At 42.4% G+C, this 19,700-nt stretch overlaps 2 protein-coding genes across 5 annotated transcripts in view; one reads left to right on the top strand and one right to left on the bottom strand.

Moving 5' to 3' along the window:
* Positions 1-19,700, bottom strand: part of LOC129172920 (uncharacterized) — a 37,011-nt gene that overhangs the window by 6,733 nt on the left and 10,578 nt on the right. The gene's annotated exons all lie outside the window — the stretch shown is intronic.
* On the top strand, positions 145-19,241 carry cspg5b (chondroitin sulfate proteoglycan 5b). 4 transcript variants are annotated; one of them, XM_054763168.1, is made up of 7 exons: positions 145-640; positions 4,717-5,473; positions 8,615-8,803; positions 9,955-10,033; positions 10,405-10,467; positions 16,109-16,273; positions 18,406-19,241. In XM_054763168.1, the coding sequence occupies exons 1-7, from the start codon at positions 556-558 to the stop codon at positions 18,931-18,933; spliced, it is 1,866 nt and encodes a 621-aa protein (XP_054619143.1). In that variant the 5' UTR covers positions 145-555; the 3' UTR covers positions 18,934-19,241. The 4 variants fall into 4 exon arrangements, with proteins under 4 accessions (XP_054619143.1, XP_054619141.1, XP_054619144.1 ...); XM_054763166.1 differs by having other exon boundaries at positions 9,955-10,117; XM_054763169.1 differs by lacking the exon at positions 10,405-10,467 and having other exon boundaries at positions 146-640; positions 18,406-19,240.

Here is a 19,700-nt window from a genome sequence, read left to right as displayed (position 1 = left end):
CTATAACATCCTGTTTTGTCTTATATTGAAATTGAAGTGCTAAAGAAAGCAAAGAAAACAGTACCATCTGTTGGTCGTGGTCGGGCACTGTCCTCCCTTGCCCCTAAATGCTGACTATACAGTAGTCCCCACTGGGTAACTGGAGAGCAGATGCTATTGTCTTGTATTGTACAAGTAAGAGGATTGTTGCGCGCGCGCGCACGCACACGCACGTATCTTATTGATTGTTAAGTCACCAGTGTGGGGCGGGCACGCACACGCACGGAGGTAGAAGAGCGACCCAGCCGACTCATTAAACTCTCGTCTGCTCTGCAGAGGCTCCATCCACCCACCGGCGGCGCGCATTACTACTACAGTACTACACTACAAGACGCGCTACCGGCTGGCTGTGACTGGAGTGCGCGCCAACGTTGTGGAGGATCGCGGACCCGCCACTCGGCACACAATGGACCAAAGCTGCTGAATGACGCCAGAGGATTGTGGTCCACTATCTGAAGAAAAGGATCTAATCAGAGTTGAGCAGAGGAAGAAGACTGTGCGTCGTCCACGGCTGGCATGGCGTGCTCCGGTAATAGCCGCTTGTGGACTTGGCAGGTGCTCCTCACCATCTCCATGTTTCTAATTCCCCTGTCCGCTCACGGTAAGATCCACGACATGCATGCACTGTACCGTGTCACACCCTGTGCGTATGTGTGCTGCATGCATCGCACCTTTAGCATGCCTTTGGCAAGCATTGTGAGTGTAGAGCAGGGGTGTCCAAACTTTTCCCAGCATACAGAAAAATGGAAGGATAGGGGCGGTCACTTTGATACATTTTGTGCACTAAAGATGCTAAAAACAGTCCAATGTAGGTCATTACACTGTATAATGAGATATATAAGCTTTGTGTAATAGGCGACAAAGCAAATTGTTGTAATCACATTAATAATGAATTCAATTTATTTTGTTAAATATGTCAAGGGCCAACAAAAAACGTGCATTTTGGACTCCACTGTTGTATAATTTTATTCGATGTAGTTTTTGGCTTTAATGAATACATTTTTGCATATGCAACAGCGATTGTGATGTTGTGGGGTGAGCTAATGACGCTAAATATGAGTGACAGAATGATTAAATGGGGATGTTATGCATCCAACAGCAGTCAGTGTTGCAGTTGCACCGTGCACAGACAAAAGGCGGGATTACAGTGGCCAAGCCAATTGGTACAATTGGATTCCTGCAGACCTTCATGGAGGCAACGTCTCATTTGCATCTCTTGAGACGTCTGCTTATAGTAGTAGTGGCAGTGAAGGTGTTAATCGGAGGGGGGGAATGAGCGTTGCAGCCGCTGCCCAGCAACAGGCTGCTCGTGCACGCCGAGGGTCGCAAGGGTTCACGGGCACGCGCGGCCACTCTTGCACCCCCACCCTTTTCACACTACCCCCCCCATAAGATGTAGTATTAACCCTGCAGCATATTGACCGATGAACACACATATGTGATGCTTTCAACCAAGTGGCTGCAGAACTGAAGGGAAATATGCCAACGCTATTCATTTGGAAAGCAGCTATTTAACCAAAATGTACATTTCTGCAGTTCTAAAACCCATTTTAGGTCATTTGCTTACATTTTTGCACACAAGCATACAAAGGCATGTCATATTTAATGGTCACGTCTATGGCGGCGATCCAGACTGCCATGTTGTGCGTGAAAGCGTACGGCGAGGTCCATCTGCCTTTGTATCCCCCACAAAGCATGCAAAATGTCACAAAAGATCATCAGCATCTCCCACCGCTGACTTTTTTCCACTTGCACACACGCACATAGGAGAAACGGGCAAAACTGCCGTTCTTTAACACTGAAGTGCTTTTTCTGTGCTTCATTACCAATATTATGGATCAAAAGTGAAACAAACGTGTACAGGAATCTTACAGGAATAGCAGCATAAATGCGTTGATTCTTTCTCAATTCTAACTTCCCCATAGACCACTTAAATTTGCCACACCCACCCACCCAGGCTTTATAAGTGACAATCTAGGGGGTAACAGAGAGCCAGATTTATTTCATTACTTATAAGACAACTGTATTTGTATATAATTTCACAATTAACTTACTGCTCTGTGTTAAATATACAACGCATCACACCCTCTGACACTGTTAGATGTGCCAAAACAGTTCAGATGACCCATATTCCGAAGTTCCATTTAGGGACAGGGATGGACTTCATTAAAAATTAATTATATGTTATTTAAAAACATATTTAGTTAGTATTGCCAAATACTGACTAAACATCCAAATTAAACATTTGAAGCAAAGTGTAACAAAGTAACAAGGTGTTTTTCTTTGTACCACAAACGAGTTGAGGCTGATTCGACAGTGCCCCTGCTGGCCACAGACATGTATTGCACTCCATTTTGCTTCAATGTGAAATTTATCAGGCTTCACTTCCATATAATTTGTCAAAAGTAGTCACTATTATCCAGGAAATTCCAGCCAAAATGCAGTTTAGGAGTTTATTTACATTGTGGGGTGTTCAGATTGTGTGATAAGATGGAGTGATCAACAAAAAAAAGCACATAGCAGGATACGATAGTGTCCTGCTGGCTTAGCGATGGCTTAGTGGAGTGTGTATAAGGACAGCCACCTCCAGTCACACTTGTTACCATGGTGACAAACGAAGGTGAACACCGAGTGGCAGTTAAAGGCACAAATCACACCATTTGAAAGGGAGAAATCCACTTGCAAACAGGGCGGGGGGCCTGTGTATTCAATTTGCTCCTCTTGCTCGTGTAATCTCCCCATGTTTCATTTAGCTGTGGTAAATGGCTGAGGCTGCCAGCTGCTAACAAGATGCGACATTTGAGCCTCAACTGGGACCAGATTGGCAGATTCCATCTTCAAAAGAAATAGTTTAAGTCAGGCGTAATCAAGTTTTGGTGGAACATGTCTTTCAAAGACCTTCACTCCACCTTTTTTCCTCCCCGGAGCTGGAGTTGGCAGACATCACTTTAGTGAGAGGTTGGCTGACTGATTAAAAAACAAGAGCAGCAGCAGCAGCAAACACTGGATTCTCTGTTTCCACCACAGCACCCTCGCTTCTCTCCTCCTTTCAACCTGCCATCTCTTTGCATCTCACCATGGCAACTGCACCGTGCGTGTGTGTGCGTGTGTGAGATGAATCTCATGGTTCCTCGGCCACCGCTAAGGTTTCGTGACTGCAGGCACGTTCGGATGGTTTAAAAATCAGCTCTGAATGGTGATCTGCAATCTCAATGGACAGGGAAAGGAGACTTCTAGCCAAAGCGCTCAATTGAGTTTGAAAGTATTCGTGAAGGGGATTGTGTAGAAGTGCTTCGATGGAATTTGATCAACTCTTGAAATGACCAAACTAACACTAGTCCCACCCTTAAATTGCTAATTTAATTAAAGTTCCCAGGACGGGGTGGCCAATTGCGGCCCAAAGTGTACTGTAAGGAGAAAAAATACATACTATAACACAAAGCTGAGATGCGTTCTTTAAATAGATATAATTTTAAGCTGTATGTGATGTCTTGGAAAAAAATGGAAAATATGAAAGCGACTCCTGCTTCGTTTCAATTTTAAGCGTAACATTTCTGCCTTCTCTATTGTTAGTTTTCATAAAATATTAACGTAAGGCTGTGTCATACAGCATCTCAGAACATTTACGGATCAAATATGTCGTCATAATTAAATGAATAAAGTCATGAATTACAGAAATAACCAAAATAAAAGCACGACGGCGAATATAGACCATCACAGCACTATTATTACTATAAAAGTCAAAGATCCCCTACGTGACAGGAGCAACCTGCTGTTTGAATGGAGTTGCTACATTAAATGCTAGTCACAGATCCTCTATATCTTTGAACTGAACTTGCATGCCTGGTCTGATATCAGTCATGGGGTGGAATAGACCTGCCGTATGGACTCACAGACTACTTCATTAGATCCAATATGACCGCTGTATTAAAAACAATCTGCCTTCACAGAAACAATAATGCTTGTAGAACTGATTTGCATGAGAATAGGAGGTGTTTCTAATATTATGACCGTCTTATTTCCAAATGCGTAAACCCAAAATACTACAAACACCTCTCAGTCTGATACAGTGCAGTTCTTCACTCCTGCAAACTGATGGCTGATGAGTCAGCCTGTCTGCACACGCCTGAGGGTTTATTTATTTTTTTACCGAGTGCCCGACCAAGCAGCCTCTAACCTCTGCCTCCAAATCCTGATCTAATCCTCAGGCAGTCTTGGTCACCAGAGCACTTTGGGAGCGCCTAATCCCACATGGTCACACTTTGACTGCACTGCACTCTCTCAACTCTTGTTCAAATGTCTTTTAAAGGCAAATCGCTCAACCTTTGAACTTTTAAGCCACAGCGATTTGTTTGTTGAGTCAGCTTTTTCACAAATCTGCTTCATCACGATCGTGAAAGATGTCTGTCGCATGTGTTTCTGAGTATATTCCCAACAGATACCTATGCGGTGGTACAGTATATTAATTGGACGCATCATTTGTGAGCTACATACATAAAGTCAAGTGAAAGGAGACTTTCTGTAAATTGAAAAAGCTGTGGAAAGCGCATTTCATATATGTATAGTGGTGCAATGATGCACCATAGATATGTATATACACACTTATACACATACACACTCTCATACAAGTAGATAGATCGATTGGTCTGTCTAATTTCTTTCGGTTTTGATTGACAGGGAGGCATTCAATGAGCAGGCGCCACCACCATCGTAACCAGTCATCCATCAACCAAGAGGCCTTGAATACAAGGATGGTTCTAAGTGATGACTCGGCAGAGAGGGAGCACCTGATAGAAGCAGGGATCCCCCGTTTGTCCAAACACCATCATTCCCATAAACACGCCCGTCTAGGTCTGGTAGAGGAGGACCTTCCTGTTGGGGAGGAGCTCACTGGCGGAGGAGGGGGACCAGATCAGCCCGGGAACCCCTTGTCTGATGACATCATCACCGTGGAGTTCCACAGCCCAGCACCGGAAGTCGTACCTTCCGATATGGAATCTCACGGGGCCAAGCTTCCGAAACCCCAGAAACAAAAAGGCAGCGCCCCCACAGCTTGGACGCTCTCAGACTTTTACGACTACCTGTCCCCAGATGATGACCTCTCTGCATCAGACCCCACCCCAGAGCCTGAGCCCACCCCTTCCCCCCCGGTCTACATGGAGGATGAGAATCCACTCTTGGCTGGTTCTCCTGCTCGTCCTGTCAATGTGAAGCCTGCTGTGGACAATAAGCCTGCTTCACCTGGAACGTCCGAGCCAGGACCAGACAACAGTGAAGACCTGCGTCTGGGTGGCGCCCTGGGGGGTGACGGATGCAGGCTGGGGTTTGTGCGTTCTGGACCTGGGATGTGTGTATCTCAGTGTGACGCTGAACCCAATTTCTGCTTCAATGAAGGAGTGTGTACTGTGGTGGCGGGCGTGGGAGCATTTTGCAGGTAATAAATACATACTTGCTTCATGTTTACACATTTGTTCCTAATAGCAAGTGGGAGTAAACCATGTATTTGTATCCCTTTGTTGGGCAAGGAACCATATTTGCTAACAGTATCTCACAAAAGTGAGTACACCCTTCACATTACAGTATAACTTGTCAGGGGATACTATAGGAATGAAGCTGATATATTCTTTAGAGAAGCCAGTGTACAGCTTGTATCGCAGTATAGATTTACTATGCACTTGCAAAATACACCATTACTGTCTAGCTCAGTGGTCACCAAACTTTTTGAGACAAATACATATATATACAATATATATATATATATATATATATATGTGTGTGTGTGTATATATATATATTGCCGACCCCTACTTCTGTGGCTCTTCGTCGGGGTCGGGCTTGTGGCGTGGGCTCTATGTGCGAACTACAACTCTGCTTGTTGGCTCAGTGTCATGGGCGAGCGATGGTGAGGAGAGAGAGACTAGTCAACGCAGCCCTAACGGGCCGCAGCTCGAAGATTTTTTTTGGAGGTGCACATCTATGGAGTTATATTTGTGCCTTGATTTTGAGGTAGCAAAGCCAGATTTTGAGCCGTATGAACGTGCAATAACTACTGATGTGTGCACAGGCACATCGCTGCGCTCTGACACTCACTCTCTCCCCCTCGCTTAACCGCTACATGTTTGTGCGGCGAGGCAAACCTGCGTATGTGCGCTGATAGCTCCGGTCGGGTTTTGGGAACTGGGCTCCTGGCTGGAGCTTGCCTGGAGGGCCGCGAGGCGCACGGGCGTGTTCAGTGGTCAAAATGCGTGCCTGTTGGTCGCTCTCCGTGAGGGGAGGGCACTTATGTAATAATACATTTTTTTTTATATTCTCACGATCCACCGGCAAAGTCTCAAACCCCTGGTCAAGCTGATAACACAAGTGAGTAGCGAGATAACGGTGTTTTGTCTACAGACAAACAGTGGCAGTGTCATTGTCTGGGGCTGCACGAGTGCTGCCGGTACTGCTGAGCTGAGGTTCATGGAGGGAAACATGACTTCCAACATGTACTGTGACATTTAGAAGCAGAAACTGGCCTGCATTGCAGTTTTCCAACATGATAACCACCCCATTCACACCTCCAAGATAACAAGTGCCTTCATGCAGGTGATGATGAACCCAGTTGAGTACCTGTGGGGCATCTTCAGTTGTAAGATGGAGGAGCGCCAGCACCAGCTCTGTGATGGCATCACGGAGGAGTACCTGTACAGCTGTGATGACTTCAGTGATTATGGCAGTGCCAGATAAGAATGATGCTCACACTAAATAGTCACTCAATTTAGACATGTTCACTGTGTGGTGTACTCGCTTGTGTTGCCAGCTATTCAGACTATAACGGTGTTGCAATATAAAAATACCACTTTCCATGCTTTACACTGACTACTTTAAGTTATGTTCCAGCTTTATTCCTATAGTGTTGTTCATTTAGATTTAGAAGATATAATAAAATGGCTTCTGAAATGTATATGACATTGTAAATGGACACCACACACCTTGCAAATATGACAGAAGAAAGGTAATGACAACAATATAATAGTACATATAATAAAATAAATGTGTAATTTGTGAACATCGTTACTATGAATATAAATATTTTTAATATGAAAAAGTCACTAAAGTAAAAAAAATGGAATAATTTAAGTATTAAATATGACCGTAAGTGACATAAACAAATTGAATATGTATTTTCATGCGTGTGATACAGTGTGGTATTAGGTTAAATTGGGGTATTGGCGGGTGCCAGACAGTGGCGGGGGGCTTATAGTGTATTTATTCCCAATTTTCATTTCTAGTCCGTAGACTGGAGGGGGGTGTCCAATATGTTCACCCACCAAAACAAAAGAAAAGATTGAGGACACCTCAGGACGCACACTGCAAATAAAACACACTCACACTGACAGAAGGCCGGCTTAATGTGTCATGAAGATCACAGCAGGATCACCATAAGGATCAGCGTGGTTTTTGGAGTAGACTGACTCAGCCACCGCCATGGGACCACACAGTCAGCACATCATGAGAATACTTGTACAAGCGAGGTGGTTATACGGCATGATCAGGAACAATGCGCACATACATGTCACATACGTACAGTATACTGTATGTGTGGATTGCACTGCTAGGAGACTATGTTTCTGCTGAGTAACAGCACACACACTCTCAACCACATGCATGCAACCTCACACAGAGGTAGGTAGATGAAAGGCATGGAATCTGTCACGCGTCCACACACACATACACACACTGATCCTTTGAGCTCATTAAGGGCTAGGCTGCAGGGAGAATCCCAGCTTGGGCAGACAGACCTCAGGACACTATCAGCCTCTCATGCAAAAAATGTGATGACAGTATAGCAGTGGTTCTCAGTTATTTTCTGTCATGCCCCTCTCCTAGGGGACAGAGATGTTTTCACACCCCTCCTGAATGGAAATGCGATTGAGAACCTGATAATTATTTATCTGGCACCGGCGTTCTGCATGAAACAATGGATGAAATGAGCTAAGATAACATTTGCAACAAGTTAAAACAATTTCCACGTTAAGTTTACGCACGAACCCCCCTGTCCTCACCCCACCCCCGCCCATTATTTGAGAAGCACTGCTGTTTGGTGTTGTAAAGGCTGTATGTTTTCTTTAGCCTTTCATCCCTAATCGCTCATGTAGAAGTAGTCAATGATCACACATTTTTAAAAATGATTTAACAAATAAGAGCAATATATTTGGTTACAGGGCTGGGCTCTACATCGACAAGGAAGATGGATGAAGAGCCCGGAATGAGAGTCACAGAATATACTGTATATATATAGCGGTTGCCGCGTCCCTCTAGAACGTAAAAGTTAAGCTTGTGTAGGAATGAGAGTTAAGCTCGTGTGAGCGAGAACAATGCATCTACTGTGCGTCTGCCTTTTCCAGTATGTTTCCAGGAGTCATATCCAAGTGTTGCACAACTCTGATTGTGCTATGTGAGTGTGTGTGTGTCAAGAAGGCCTTCTATGAGAAGCTATTAGACTGAAAAAGCAAATCTAAAGGTGTGATAATAATATCTAACCGTATTAACAGTTTTGGTGCCTCTTCTCTTAATTGTGTTTCCGTGCATGCAGGTGCAATGTGCAGGACTACATCTGGAACAAAGGCATGCGCTGTGACTGGGCCATCACAGAGTTCCAGGTGATGAGTGCGGTGGTGGGCGTGGCCTCCGTGGCGCTCCTCCTCCTCTTCATGATCATTGTATTCTTTGCCAAGAGGCTGCACCGCCTCAAGAACGAGAACAGGCAGCTCCGCAAACGCAGGTGTGTGTTTGTTGTGAACTACACATAGAAATATGTCAATATGATATTTCAGGTTTCGAAAATCCAATGGTTTTATTTCATTTTCAGTCACCCGCTTGATTTTATTTAGTTAAAAAAAAAAAAATTATGTTAATGTATGATTAGATTGCATTTTTTGTGTTCCAAAACCACAACCAATTGAACACTTTGTATATATGAATAGATTTGGAGTAGAGTGGGAAAAATGTGAAAAAAACCCGTAAGAATTAGTGCTGTTCTTAAATTAATTAATTATGATTAATCAACATTTGCAATTATATCTGAAATATGCCCTTTATTACTGTATTTTTAGTAAAAGAAGGACAAATGACAAGACAGGATGGTATATATTTCCATGTGTTAACAGCTCCAAATGAAGTGAAAATAAAGCTAAACGATACCACACATTTGAAAACGTATTTGCCTGACACAAGTAGCAGAACATTTGAATCACACTGTTATTGTGAGCAATGAAGGTTGCGTTCAGACACCACATGACTTACGTTTTTGAGTGTATTTCCTGTGATTTTGGAGCACACTTAAATGCTGATAAGAATATCCACTTATTGTACTTCTTTGTCTTTCTGTATATTAAGACCACACATACAAGATACAAGATAAGATGTGATTTTCGGAGTTCCGCGTGTAGATGTTCGGAGTGTCCCTGAATGCATCTCGCGTTCTTGTAATGAGAATGAGGACGTGTCGTTCCCAGCATGAACGGAGTAGAGGCGTGTGTGTGAGATGGAGGTACATACAGTATATGGTATTGGAATTGTACTGTTGTGATGTGTTCAGGTCAGAATGAAGTTATGAGACAGGGTCAGACTCTGTGTGACTGTGTGGGGACGCTCCACTGTTCTTCCGTCTGCCATCATAACAGAGAGGCGTGCTTGCGCTGGTGCGCATGCGTTAATTACACCAAAAAATGTAACAGAATTCATGAAGTAAATTAGTCAACATGGTATTTTTGGCAGCCCTAAATACAGTATAACTTGATATACGTAACCAGAGGAATGCTGCATAATAATAAAAATGTAATACAACCTGTGGACCTTATAGAGCAATGTGACACAAAGTGCTTGACAACACACGCTCATTTCTATTCTATCTACATCTCCTCTCTCGTCCAGTAAATACCGTCCACAGAGCAGCGAGCCACAGACGGACGGCCTCTCCGTTTCAACCACCGCTGACGGCTCGCAGCCAAACGTAAGGAAATTGTGCGACTCACCTCCGCCCGCCCCCCAAGCTCACACTCACAACCTGGCGTACTATGACAACATTATCTGTCAGGTATGCCCCACCTCTCCTCGTGTACCACGCTCCACTCTCTCTCCTTTCATTAGTCACCGTCTGTCCTCCACTTTTACTGCTCTCTCCTTTATCTCTTGTCTCTTCACCTCATTCATTCATTACGTTTTACCCGATATGTCCTTGCTTTCCATGTCTACGCTTCCAAAGCTTAGAGTGCTATGCATGCATGCAAACAGGAAAAGCTCACCTACAATGTTTTTGTCTGTACTGTATATACAGTATATGTGTGTGTCTTTATTGCTTTTTGCACTCACTGATCCCCTCAGAGACCATCATCAACCACCTTTACCTGGGAATTTAAACCCAGAAACTCTTATAACCACTTCCAGGTAAGCAGAGCAGAGCATCCACATGGTTGCAGCATCCTTCTCCACTCCTATCCTGGCTTTGCTTTGACCCGTCCAACTTATTAACTGACTGCGAACCTCCACAACAATACCCTGCATTTAATTCTATTGTTGTCTGAGGCTGCTGCTTTCATATTCTACCGTAGAGATAGAATGGTTCATCACCTGCTGCAAGGCTCTCTGCAAGCAATTTCCCAGCGAGGTCCCTCACCCACTCTTATATTTACTGTACCTTTATGCCTTTTGCTGCTTCCCAGCTATTGTGTTGTACAAAATTCCCTGCCATGGCTTGTTGTGCATGTATCGCTTCGCCAAGCTGCATTATTTAGAGGAATATTTATTATGTGAATCGATTGGTAAAACTAGAAATGCATGATCGTAGATCACCACAAAATACCCGGCCGGACAGCTTGATTATTGTGTGTACGGGGGGGAAATTGGTAATTACGATAGTAGGGGTGTCACAAGACACTCGTTTCACAAAATGAGATGATACACGAGATTGGGTCTGCGAGATTTTAACATTACTTTTAAGAAAAGTACAAGAAAAACATCTAAAAATACGACAATATATCCCAATCTACTAATTTAATATCTACTACGTTACACTGCACTCTGTGTGGATTCTACCGGCCCTGCCTCCACCCACCGAGACAAAGAGACTATGTGACAAAAGGGCTCACTCCGTTCATGCCATTGCTCAATAGAACAAGGTGCTGAAACCAATGCACGGGGTGAACCCTCCTCCAGGCTGTTTGGAGGCGAGAGACAAGGAAAACAGACACAAATTCACATGGCAACATATTGAGGCCGGCAAAATGATCCATTTCATTTTCATTTATTGTGTGATTTATTTATTTGTCATCCTCCCAGGCGGAGACACTTTTTTTCTGAAAGAGAAATCTTTTAATCTTGCGAGAGCTTGTGACGCTCCTTGTAATTAGCCATCAACCATTCAACTTTGTTTTGTTTTCTGACACAAATCGGGTGCCGCTTTACATTAAGGGTACACTGATACAATAATTGTTTAAATATGTTTTAATGTATTTGTAAATAAGTTGCCATTTATAGGGCAAGGAACCGTTTTTGGTAAGATTCTCATACTGGGGTGTCGGCATGGGCCAATATGAGATTCGGTAAAAATATCGGTGTCACTGTATTATAATTACAGCTCTAAAATGTGTTGTTTTGAAATACCTTTATTGAAAAGAGAAAAAAAGCCAAGTCAAAACCATATAATATTACAAGATGAAAGTGGACCATGTGCATTTTGTAAATAAAAATTAAATAAAATGCAGTCTACTGTGGTAATCCTGCAACTCAAGTCACAAGACAATAAAAATGAATAAAGCAGGTCACAACATAAATAATAAATACAAAAAAATCATAATGTTACAGTACGTTATTATTTCGTAGTGGCAGGTGACTCTTTTCCACAAACGTCAATTTCCGAGTCATGTGATTGTTGTTAGAAACTGAGACTGAGACGTTGTTAAGTGGTTGTTGCTTGTTCAGTGGAGAGTAAACGGGTTTATACCACTTATCCTCCGCTCCCGTCTCCTTCTTCTTTGGTGACCCTCGACGTGAACAATATGTCGACCGTGCCGGCGCCGCTCAATGCTAACGATGCAGCTAACCACTTTTGAGGAATAACACAGCATGTGACAAAGTATTTCCACGCAGGCAGTGGCCGCGCTGGACCTTCACGTTCTGTCATATCGTAGAAACGGCATGACGCACAATTTTAGTGGTTGTGAAACCGGGACTTTTTCACACCGCGGTATACCTTGAAAGCGGTAACCGGCCCATGCCTACTGGGGTCCCAGGACCGCTAGGGGTAATAAATGAAATGTACTATTTCGGTTGGAATGTTTGAAATAGAAATAGCTGTGATGGAATGTAGTACAAATGGCAGAAATTGTTTTTCAATCTGCATGAGTATTAGAAGGGGGTTCTCCTCTGTAGGGGGTCAGTGGTCCCAGAAAGTTTGTCAATTACAATGAAGTGTCCTATAAAGCAGGGGTGTCCAAAATTTGAAAAATCAAAAATGCTTGGGCCACTTCAATATTTTTATTTTTCCTATAATTTTGGGTTAATAACAAAAAAAGAGCCGTTTCATAAACACTCACTCTTTGGCTACTTTAAGCGCATTAAAATGATCCGTTATGTTGAATACTTCAACCTGCAGCTACGATAGGCTTTCATTTATATCTTGCAAATTGCATGACAGTATTTTAGTGTGTATCATACTTTAATAATGTAAGTGGAAGAAACACCATCGATACCACACATTTATATAATATATAATGGGCCACGTCACAAATGACTTGTAGCAGTTCATTAAGTCTTAAAATGTGTTAGAAATGAATCACCTATGCGGAGCTGGTTTGTGGACCTTGCATAAGATACCCTTACTGTGAAAATAATAAAAATATCACCAGTGTGTCCAAATTGAATGTGAAGTGTTTGGTTGTAAAATCCCAGATATTAACAAATGTAGCTATAAATATAAAGTATCCTGATGAGACACAGTCATGCATTATTAGAGCACATTTCTCTTTTAGTGGGTTTGTTATAGCCATGTCATTGCTCACTTGTACTGTAAATACTCCTTAGTGGTCATTTACTTTCAATATTTTGTGCTTAATGATGCAAATGAGAAGACAATGATAGCAGCACATGCCAGTCATTATGCTTAAAACTTATGGACGTGACAGTGAGAGGGGACGTTTGTGTCCAACCGTATGACCAATCGATGGTGGCCCACTTAACGCCTGCTGTGCCTGTGACCTTCAGCTGTCTGTGACACGGCGATCAATGGATGCCTGAACAAGCTGACACGTGCAGAAAACACACAGCCTCTAATTTCCACTCCACACAAGTGGACAGGTTACATTTAGGTAGACTTTATAATGGCATTGTGGCTCATCGCGTGAATTTGAAATGCAGCGCGCCCCGTTTGGCCGGGATAACTGATGCGAACCGATTGTGCTTCGCTGGCATTTCAGTGCAGTTACATAGATGAGTTCTCGGGTGCTCTAAATGTCAGGTGCAGAGGCTAAAACGTCCCCGCAGGCATATGGACTGCTCTGCAGTAGTTGAAATGTCAGGTCTGATTTGATTCTTTTTTTTTATATATATATATAAAAAGGACTCATGCATAATTAGATGGTCAGCATTTTAAGCTTTAAAAGTGCCATTTTGGTTTACATTTGTGACTCCGCATTCACGGCCCTCCAAATTCACAGATTTTTGGTCAAAAATATAATTTTCTCTGAAAATAGGCTGTTTTTTTCATCAGAAAATGCATCTCATTCACCCTAAGTCAGTAATTATTGATAAATACGTGATAATACTGCACAAATGTACAGCATACATGAACCACTATTTAAAAAAGGCCACAATTCTTACACGTTTATGTCTTCACTGATCATGTTTTTCATCAAGCGTTGAGATTTCATACTTTTTTTGGTAGTCCTTGAATGTAGCATAGTTGTCGTGAGTTGCAAAAGCGACGCTTATATGCAACTTCAGAGCGCCTATGCATTTTATATTTTAAAATGCATTTTAATAATACTCTTAATGCAAATGTTGATCCAAAATCAACATTTTTGTCATTTCCTGATGGTCCGGAATGTAACCCCAGCGAAAAGCAGGGAGCTACTGTATGCAGTGACCCTCTAAATGACTATGTGTGAGCGTTTTTTTCCAGTTAAATGTGTTAGGACTGCGACTGGAAACATGCTGACTGAGTCAGCATCCAGGATAAGCAATAAATCTCAGCTTATTATTGTTAGGGCCTGAGCACGGCGGTTCATGGGCCCTCTTGGAATTCACTTCTTATTATTACTGGGACCTGAGCTAGTGATGATTTTATTATTTGTGTTACGATGATCAAAATTCAATAACAAAATCAGCTTTTGAGGGCTTGCAAAAATTTTGCAAGCGTGTGAGTGGGGAAAAAAAAATCACGTATTTTGCCCTCCCCCCCTCCAAACATGCTCAGTAGCACCTCAGAGAGTTAGAGAATATTGGTATTTTCACACAAAATCTGGTACACATGTTCATCACACGACACACACGAAAACCATCAAAGAACCAGGTAGTGGACCATTTTGGTTTGGAGGTGCTATACAATTTATTGTGGTATCCGTTTTTTTGTCCTTTTTAAAAACAATGACATTGATAATGCTTGTCAGTTTTGATTGACGTTGCCAGAGAGGCATTCATCGAAACATATTGTGCTTCTTGTAGCTAAAAAAAGGTGATATTGTGTTATACTGTATGTATATACTGTATATACTGTATATGATATATATATAGCTAAATATATATATAGAAATATATATATATATATATCCAAAAAGGTAATATTGTGTTTATTATACAGTATATATGACACAATATTACCTTTTTGTGCTACAAGAAGCACAATATTAAACTAAGGAATATATATACGGTAAATAATATTGTGGTGCTACTTTCAACTGCTGCACGATCACGTCCGGGTCACCAATGCAGCAGGTGAAAGGAACAGGCAGTGGTTGGTCTCATACGGGACATGGAATGGAAAGACAGGAAACTTCTATTTGGCGCTTGCACACCTAAAGCATAGTCCACAAACCACGCTCCCAACCCAACACCGGAATGGGTGAAAGGCATGCTTGCTCACAATATAGTATTTTGAACTGCTCGACAACCACAATATTGAACATAATGACGAATGAATAGCTCTCTGTCAATATAGAAGCACTATACATACGTTTACAGACTGTGACGTTGTAAAAGCCAGCTCTTGTATTGGATCTCATTAGATTGTGTAAGTGTACGTGTAAGTGTTTAGCATGTGTTAGCGCTTGTGTGGTACAGACAGCGGTGTGAAAAAGTGTTTGTCTGCTTCCTGATTCCTTATTTTTTGCACTTTTGTCACAGTTAAATGTTTCAGATCATCAAACAAATTCAATTATTAGCAAATGACAACACAGCTGAATACAAAATGCAATTTTTAGATGAAACTTTCTATTATTAAGGGAGAAAAAAAAAATCCAAACCTTCATGGCCCTGTGGTCTTTGTGGTCTTTTTTGGTAGACAGCAGAATTCATGGTTCCATTTATCACAGCAAGTCTTCCAGGTTCCGAAGCAACAAAACAGCCCCAGACCATCACACTACCACCACCATATTTTGCTGTTGGTATAATGTCCTTTTCATGGAATGCGGTGTTACTTTTACGCTTTAGAAATGGCTTGATAACCTTTTCCAGACTGCTAGATCTCAATTAATCTCATTTAAGTTATGTTTTAATAGGGGGCAATCACTTTTTCACACAGGGCCATGTAGAATTGGATTTTTCATTTCATTTCATTTAAAAACTGCATTATATGTTCAGTTGTGTTGTCATGGACTAATATTTAAATTTAAGTGTGACAGATATGCAAAAAAAAGGGGGCAGACACTTTCCACACCCCTGTATGCTTACTGTCTAACACCACTGCAAGCAATAATGAGAACACTTACAGTCATGAGGCCCTAATGCACGTGATGTACCTCCTAGTGTCCTTTCTGTTTTGAGTTCTGTGTCCAAGTGTACAACATTTCTAAAGACTAAGTGACCTTCCCGACAGGATGACCCCCAGAAGCAGGAGGACCCCGCAAAGTCGCCTCCACCCAAGGAAGAGGGCGCCATGAACATCCTCAACTCTCATTCGCCCAAACATGAAAACAACCGTCCGACCTCCGTGGTCCACGACCATGGCCAAGCCCCCAACAACACAGACGACAACACCGAGGTAAACATGCTCCACAACAACTTGGTATAAAATCCCCAAAAACAACGGCTGGCTGGAGCACCCCAGAAGAGCACACACAGCAGTAAAGCACACAGTGTGTATCGCCTGCAGTCCAATCAGGCCCAAGTAAGCACACACTGCATTAAAGGATACAACATGTTTACAACAATGATTGCATAGTGGCACCGCCTGCTTTCTTTCCTCGATCCATCAACTAATGACTTGACTTTTCCTTGCTTCTGACGCCCTGCCTTGGCCTTTCACGGCCAATGAACGCTCCCATTTGTCTCCCATTCTGTCTCCCCCCTCAGATCCTCTCTCCCTCACTCACCTCTGCCTGCCCCGCCTTACTGTCTCTTTCTCTCTCTCTCTCTCTCTCTGCTCGCATGCATTGGTGTTATCAAAGTGTCTGAAAATATTTGCAAAAGATGAAGAAAAATGTGCAAATGAAGTGGACGTGTACTTGCAACTTTTCATGTTCGGCATTGCTAAAAATAAGTGTCTAGATTACATGACGTATGTGCTTGGATATTGGAATCTATATATTTCACACACTGTGTCTTGGTTCTCAATGTGATTTATAATACTTTTGTGTACTTGAGCTTCTTTTCTACTTTTTTGGGTATACATGGAGGATTCTAGTTACCAGTTGTGGGAATAAACCTTTTTTCATTTTCTCCAACTCGTCCCTGTGTTGTTGCTGTGAGCTCGACTTTCCCCTCCGGTGTGTCTCTTTTTGTCTGCATGTCTGCTGCTCACAAAGCTAACGGCCGCCCAGCTGCTCCCTCGCTAATAATAACTGAACACTCCACTGACCCCGCTTTTGTGCTACAGTAGGCTGCTCACACGCACACACAAACACGCACACACAAAAGTGTCCATTCAGCACCACGGACAGCTCCATTGTTCTTTCGAACTCCAGACGAGCCTGAAATACACCCACAATGTGCCACGATATAAGGGATACCTGTGCATTCTGATGAGATCCAATACTAGAAGGGGTTTTTAGAGCACATTTTAAAAAGGGAGCATGCAGGAAGTGTAAGGATGTCTCGTCACAATATGTTTATTATGGAGTTTTCAGTGGTGTAGAGCTGCACTGCACTGCACTGAGACCTGCTTCTACCATTGTCATGATTTATTATGGGAAAAACGCTGTAATATTTGACATATGAACCTACATGAGAGGGGTGAAATGTCAGAAACGGCTCTCAGTGTGATGCAGTGCAGCTACGGTACAACAAATCACAGTGGCAAATAACATTGTTCGATTAATACCACAAAACTGAGTGTTATTATGGGCAAAGTGTAGCAGCCCATCCGATTATTCCTCATGCTTATTATTTGTTATCTCTTATTCTGCCACAACTAATGCCAGACAAACATGTTATATTACTGGAAAGTAGTGTGCTTTTCATACTGTGTAACATTATTTGTAAACGTGCGCGACGTGTTTGACAAACAGGCCACTTGATTTGGAACCCGGGTGCAGAACCCCAACATGTGTTACGTTATTGGATAGATCTTGATGAGGAGACGTGTGCTGTGTTATTGTTGGTAACATTCTGTGCAACGGTGGCGAGGTAATTGGTGTACAATTGTGTTGAAAACGGGCCCCTTTATTTTCGAACCAACCCTTCAGGCCATACGGTGCATGTGGCCTGCAAGGACACCACGCTGGGCCACAGGTAAGCAACAGGCAGGCCCATTCAAAATTTCTGTGGAAATGTTTCTAGTGTTATATCTTAATGCTGAAATTGTGATCTAGCTTTTGCATAAACTGTGCACTTACACCAAATGATGTGTTCATGAGAGGGGCAAAATATTACAGTAGAAACAGCAATGCTTACTATTGCAGCAATACAGTACAATAGTAACCATATTAATAGATTGATGCCTCAAAACTCACTTTTGCATAAATTGTGTGTGATTAATGTTTCAAATGTGCGCATTACTATCGCTGCAGAGCATTTGTGCAGGTGTACCTAATGCTGTGTCTGGTGTTGTTATTATGTAATCCTCGAGAGCCTCTGTCTCCTTTTATTTTCATATACAGTATAGCACGCATAGCTTTAATTCCCTTCCAGTGTACATGTTTGCATCCTTCTCTACTTGCCATATCTCCACACCAGGATGGAGTCACTATTGGTCTGGAGGTGCTCCTCCCCAAAGAAGCAAAGCTCCGCCCAGAGAAGAGCTCGCCCCTCCACTATGACGTCTTCCTCTACAAGGTTGCAAACAATGGCGACTCAGCTGCTCCCAACTCTCACTCCTTCACCTCCCATCACGCAACAAAATCACCCAAGAGAGCCAAGGCATCTAAGCTGCCAACAGCACCCAGCCAGGATCATTGTCACAGTAGCCGTGAGCCGCTCTCCGGGAGGCACTCCTCACCGTTCCTGCAGCCCTCCCCTGGGACACACCCGTCATTCAGCCGTCACTCAGCACCGGGGTGCTACTCTGCTCCCATGCAGCATCCACCCACCCATCACTCACCCACAGCATGGCCTTCAAGTTCTTATTGCTCTGGAATGGAAAGAGAGGATGGACATATTCGTCCGTCTCCATCCTCTCCTCATCTCTCTCAACCTCCATCATCACCATCCTCCAGAGTCAAGTGCAGCCCGGTCAGCACACGATCCCTACCACCACTCTCATGACTTTTACACTCTTAAAAAAACCCTAATGCATCCATCATTTTCCATTAGGACTCTAACCTTCATTAGTGGCGCATAGAATTCTCCCTAAAAGGGGCAACAAAAGTGGAACTGTTATAGTGAAATATGGACGCACATGATCCATCCATCACATGTGAACAAGGTGCCAATGTTTGTTAACACTGAAGATGTTTCAGTTTTTATTAAAAATAGCCTTAGTTTTATTTGTAGCTTTTACACATTTTTTAAGCATACATGACGATTTCATGTTTTTTTGATACATTTGACATGTTTCCTTTCCCAATAAATGAATGATAAAACAACATAAAGTTGAAGAAACTACCACATTTATTGCTCTACTGTACATCAGGGATGGCCCAGGTGGATGGCCATTTCTTTTTTGTTTCCAAATCTTTTTACTGAAATGTTCTTTTACATATAAGCGCATTGGGCACACGGCGTACACAATGTCTGATCAGAAAAAGGTATGAAATGTTTTTTTGTGGGTTTTTTTTATACACAATGTGCATTTGCAGACAGCAACAAACTCAACACAACACAAGCTGGAAGGGCTTATTTATATCAAACCATTTTAACCTATTAGTCCTTATCACACATTATAAATAAGAAATATATCAAGAAAAGAACCGTCAAAAAACACTTTACAGTCCTGCGGCACATTGTAGAAATCAAATTATGTCTACAAAATGCACATTTTTAAAAATTATTACTATTACTACACTGTAATTATTATTATATTATTTTTAAAT

This window comes from Dunckerocampus dactyliophorus, chromosome 20, assembly GCF_027744805.1.
Source record: "Dunckerocampus dactyliophorus isolate RoL2022-P2 chromosome 20, RoL_Ddac_1.1, whole genome shotgun sequence".
NCBI lineage: Eukaryota > Metazoa > Chordata > Actinopteri > Syngnathiformes > Syngnathidae > Dunckerocampus > Dunckerocampus dactyliophorus.
The sequence above is the reverse complement of the archived record's forward strand: the minus strand, read 5'-3'. Positions and strand labels throughout refer to the sequence as shown.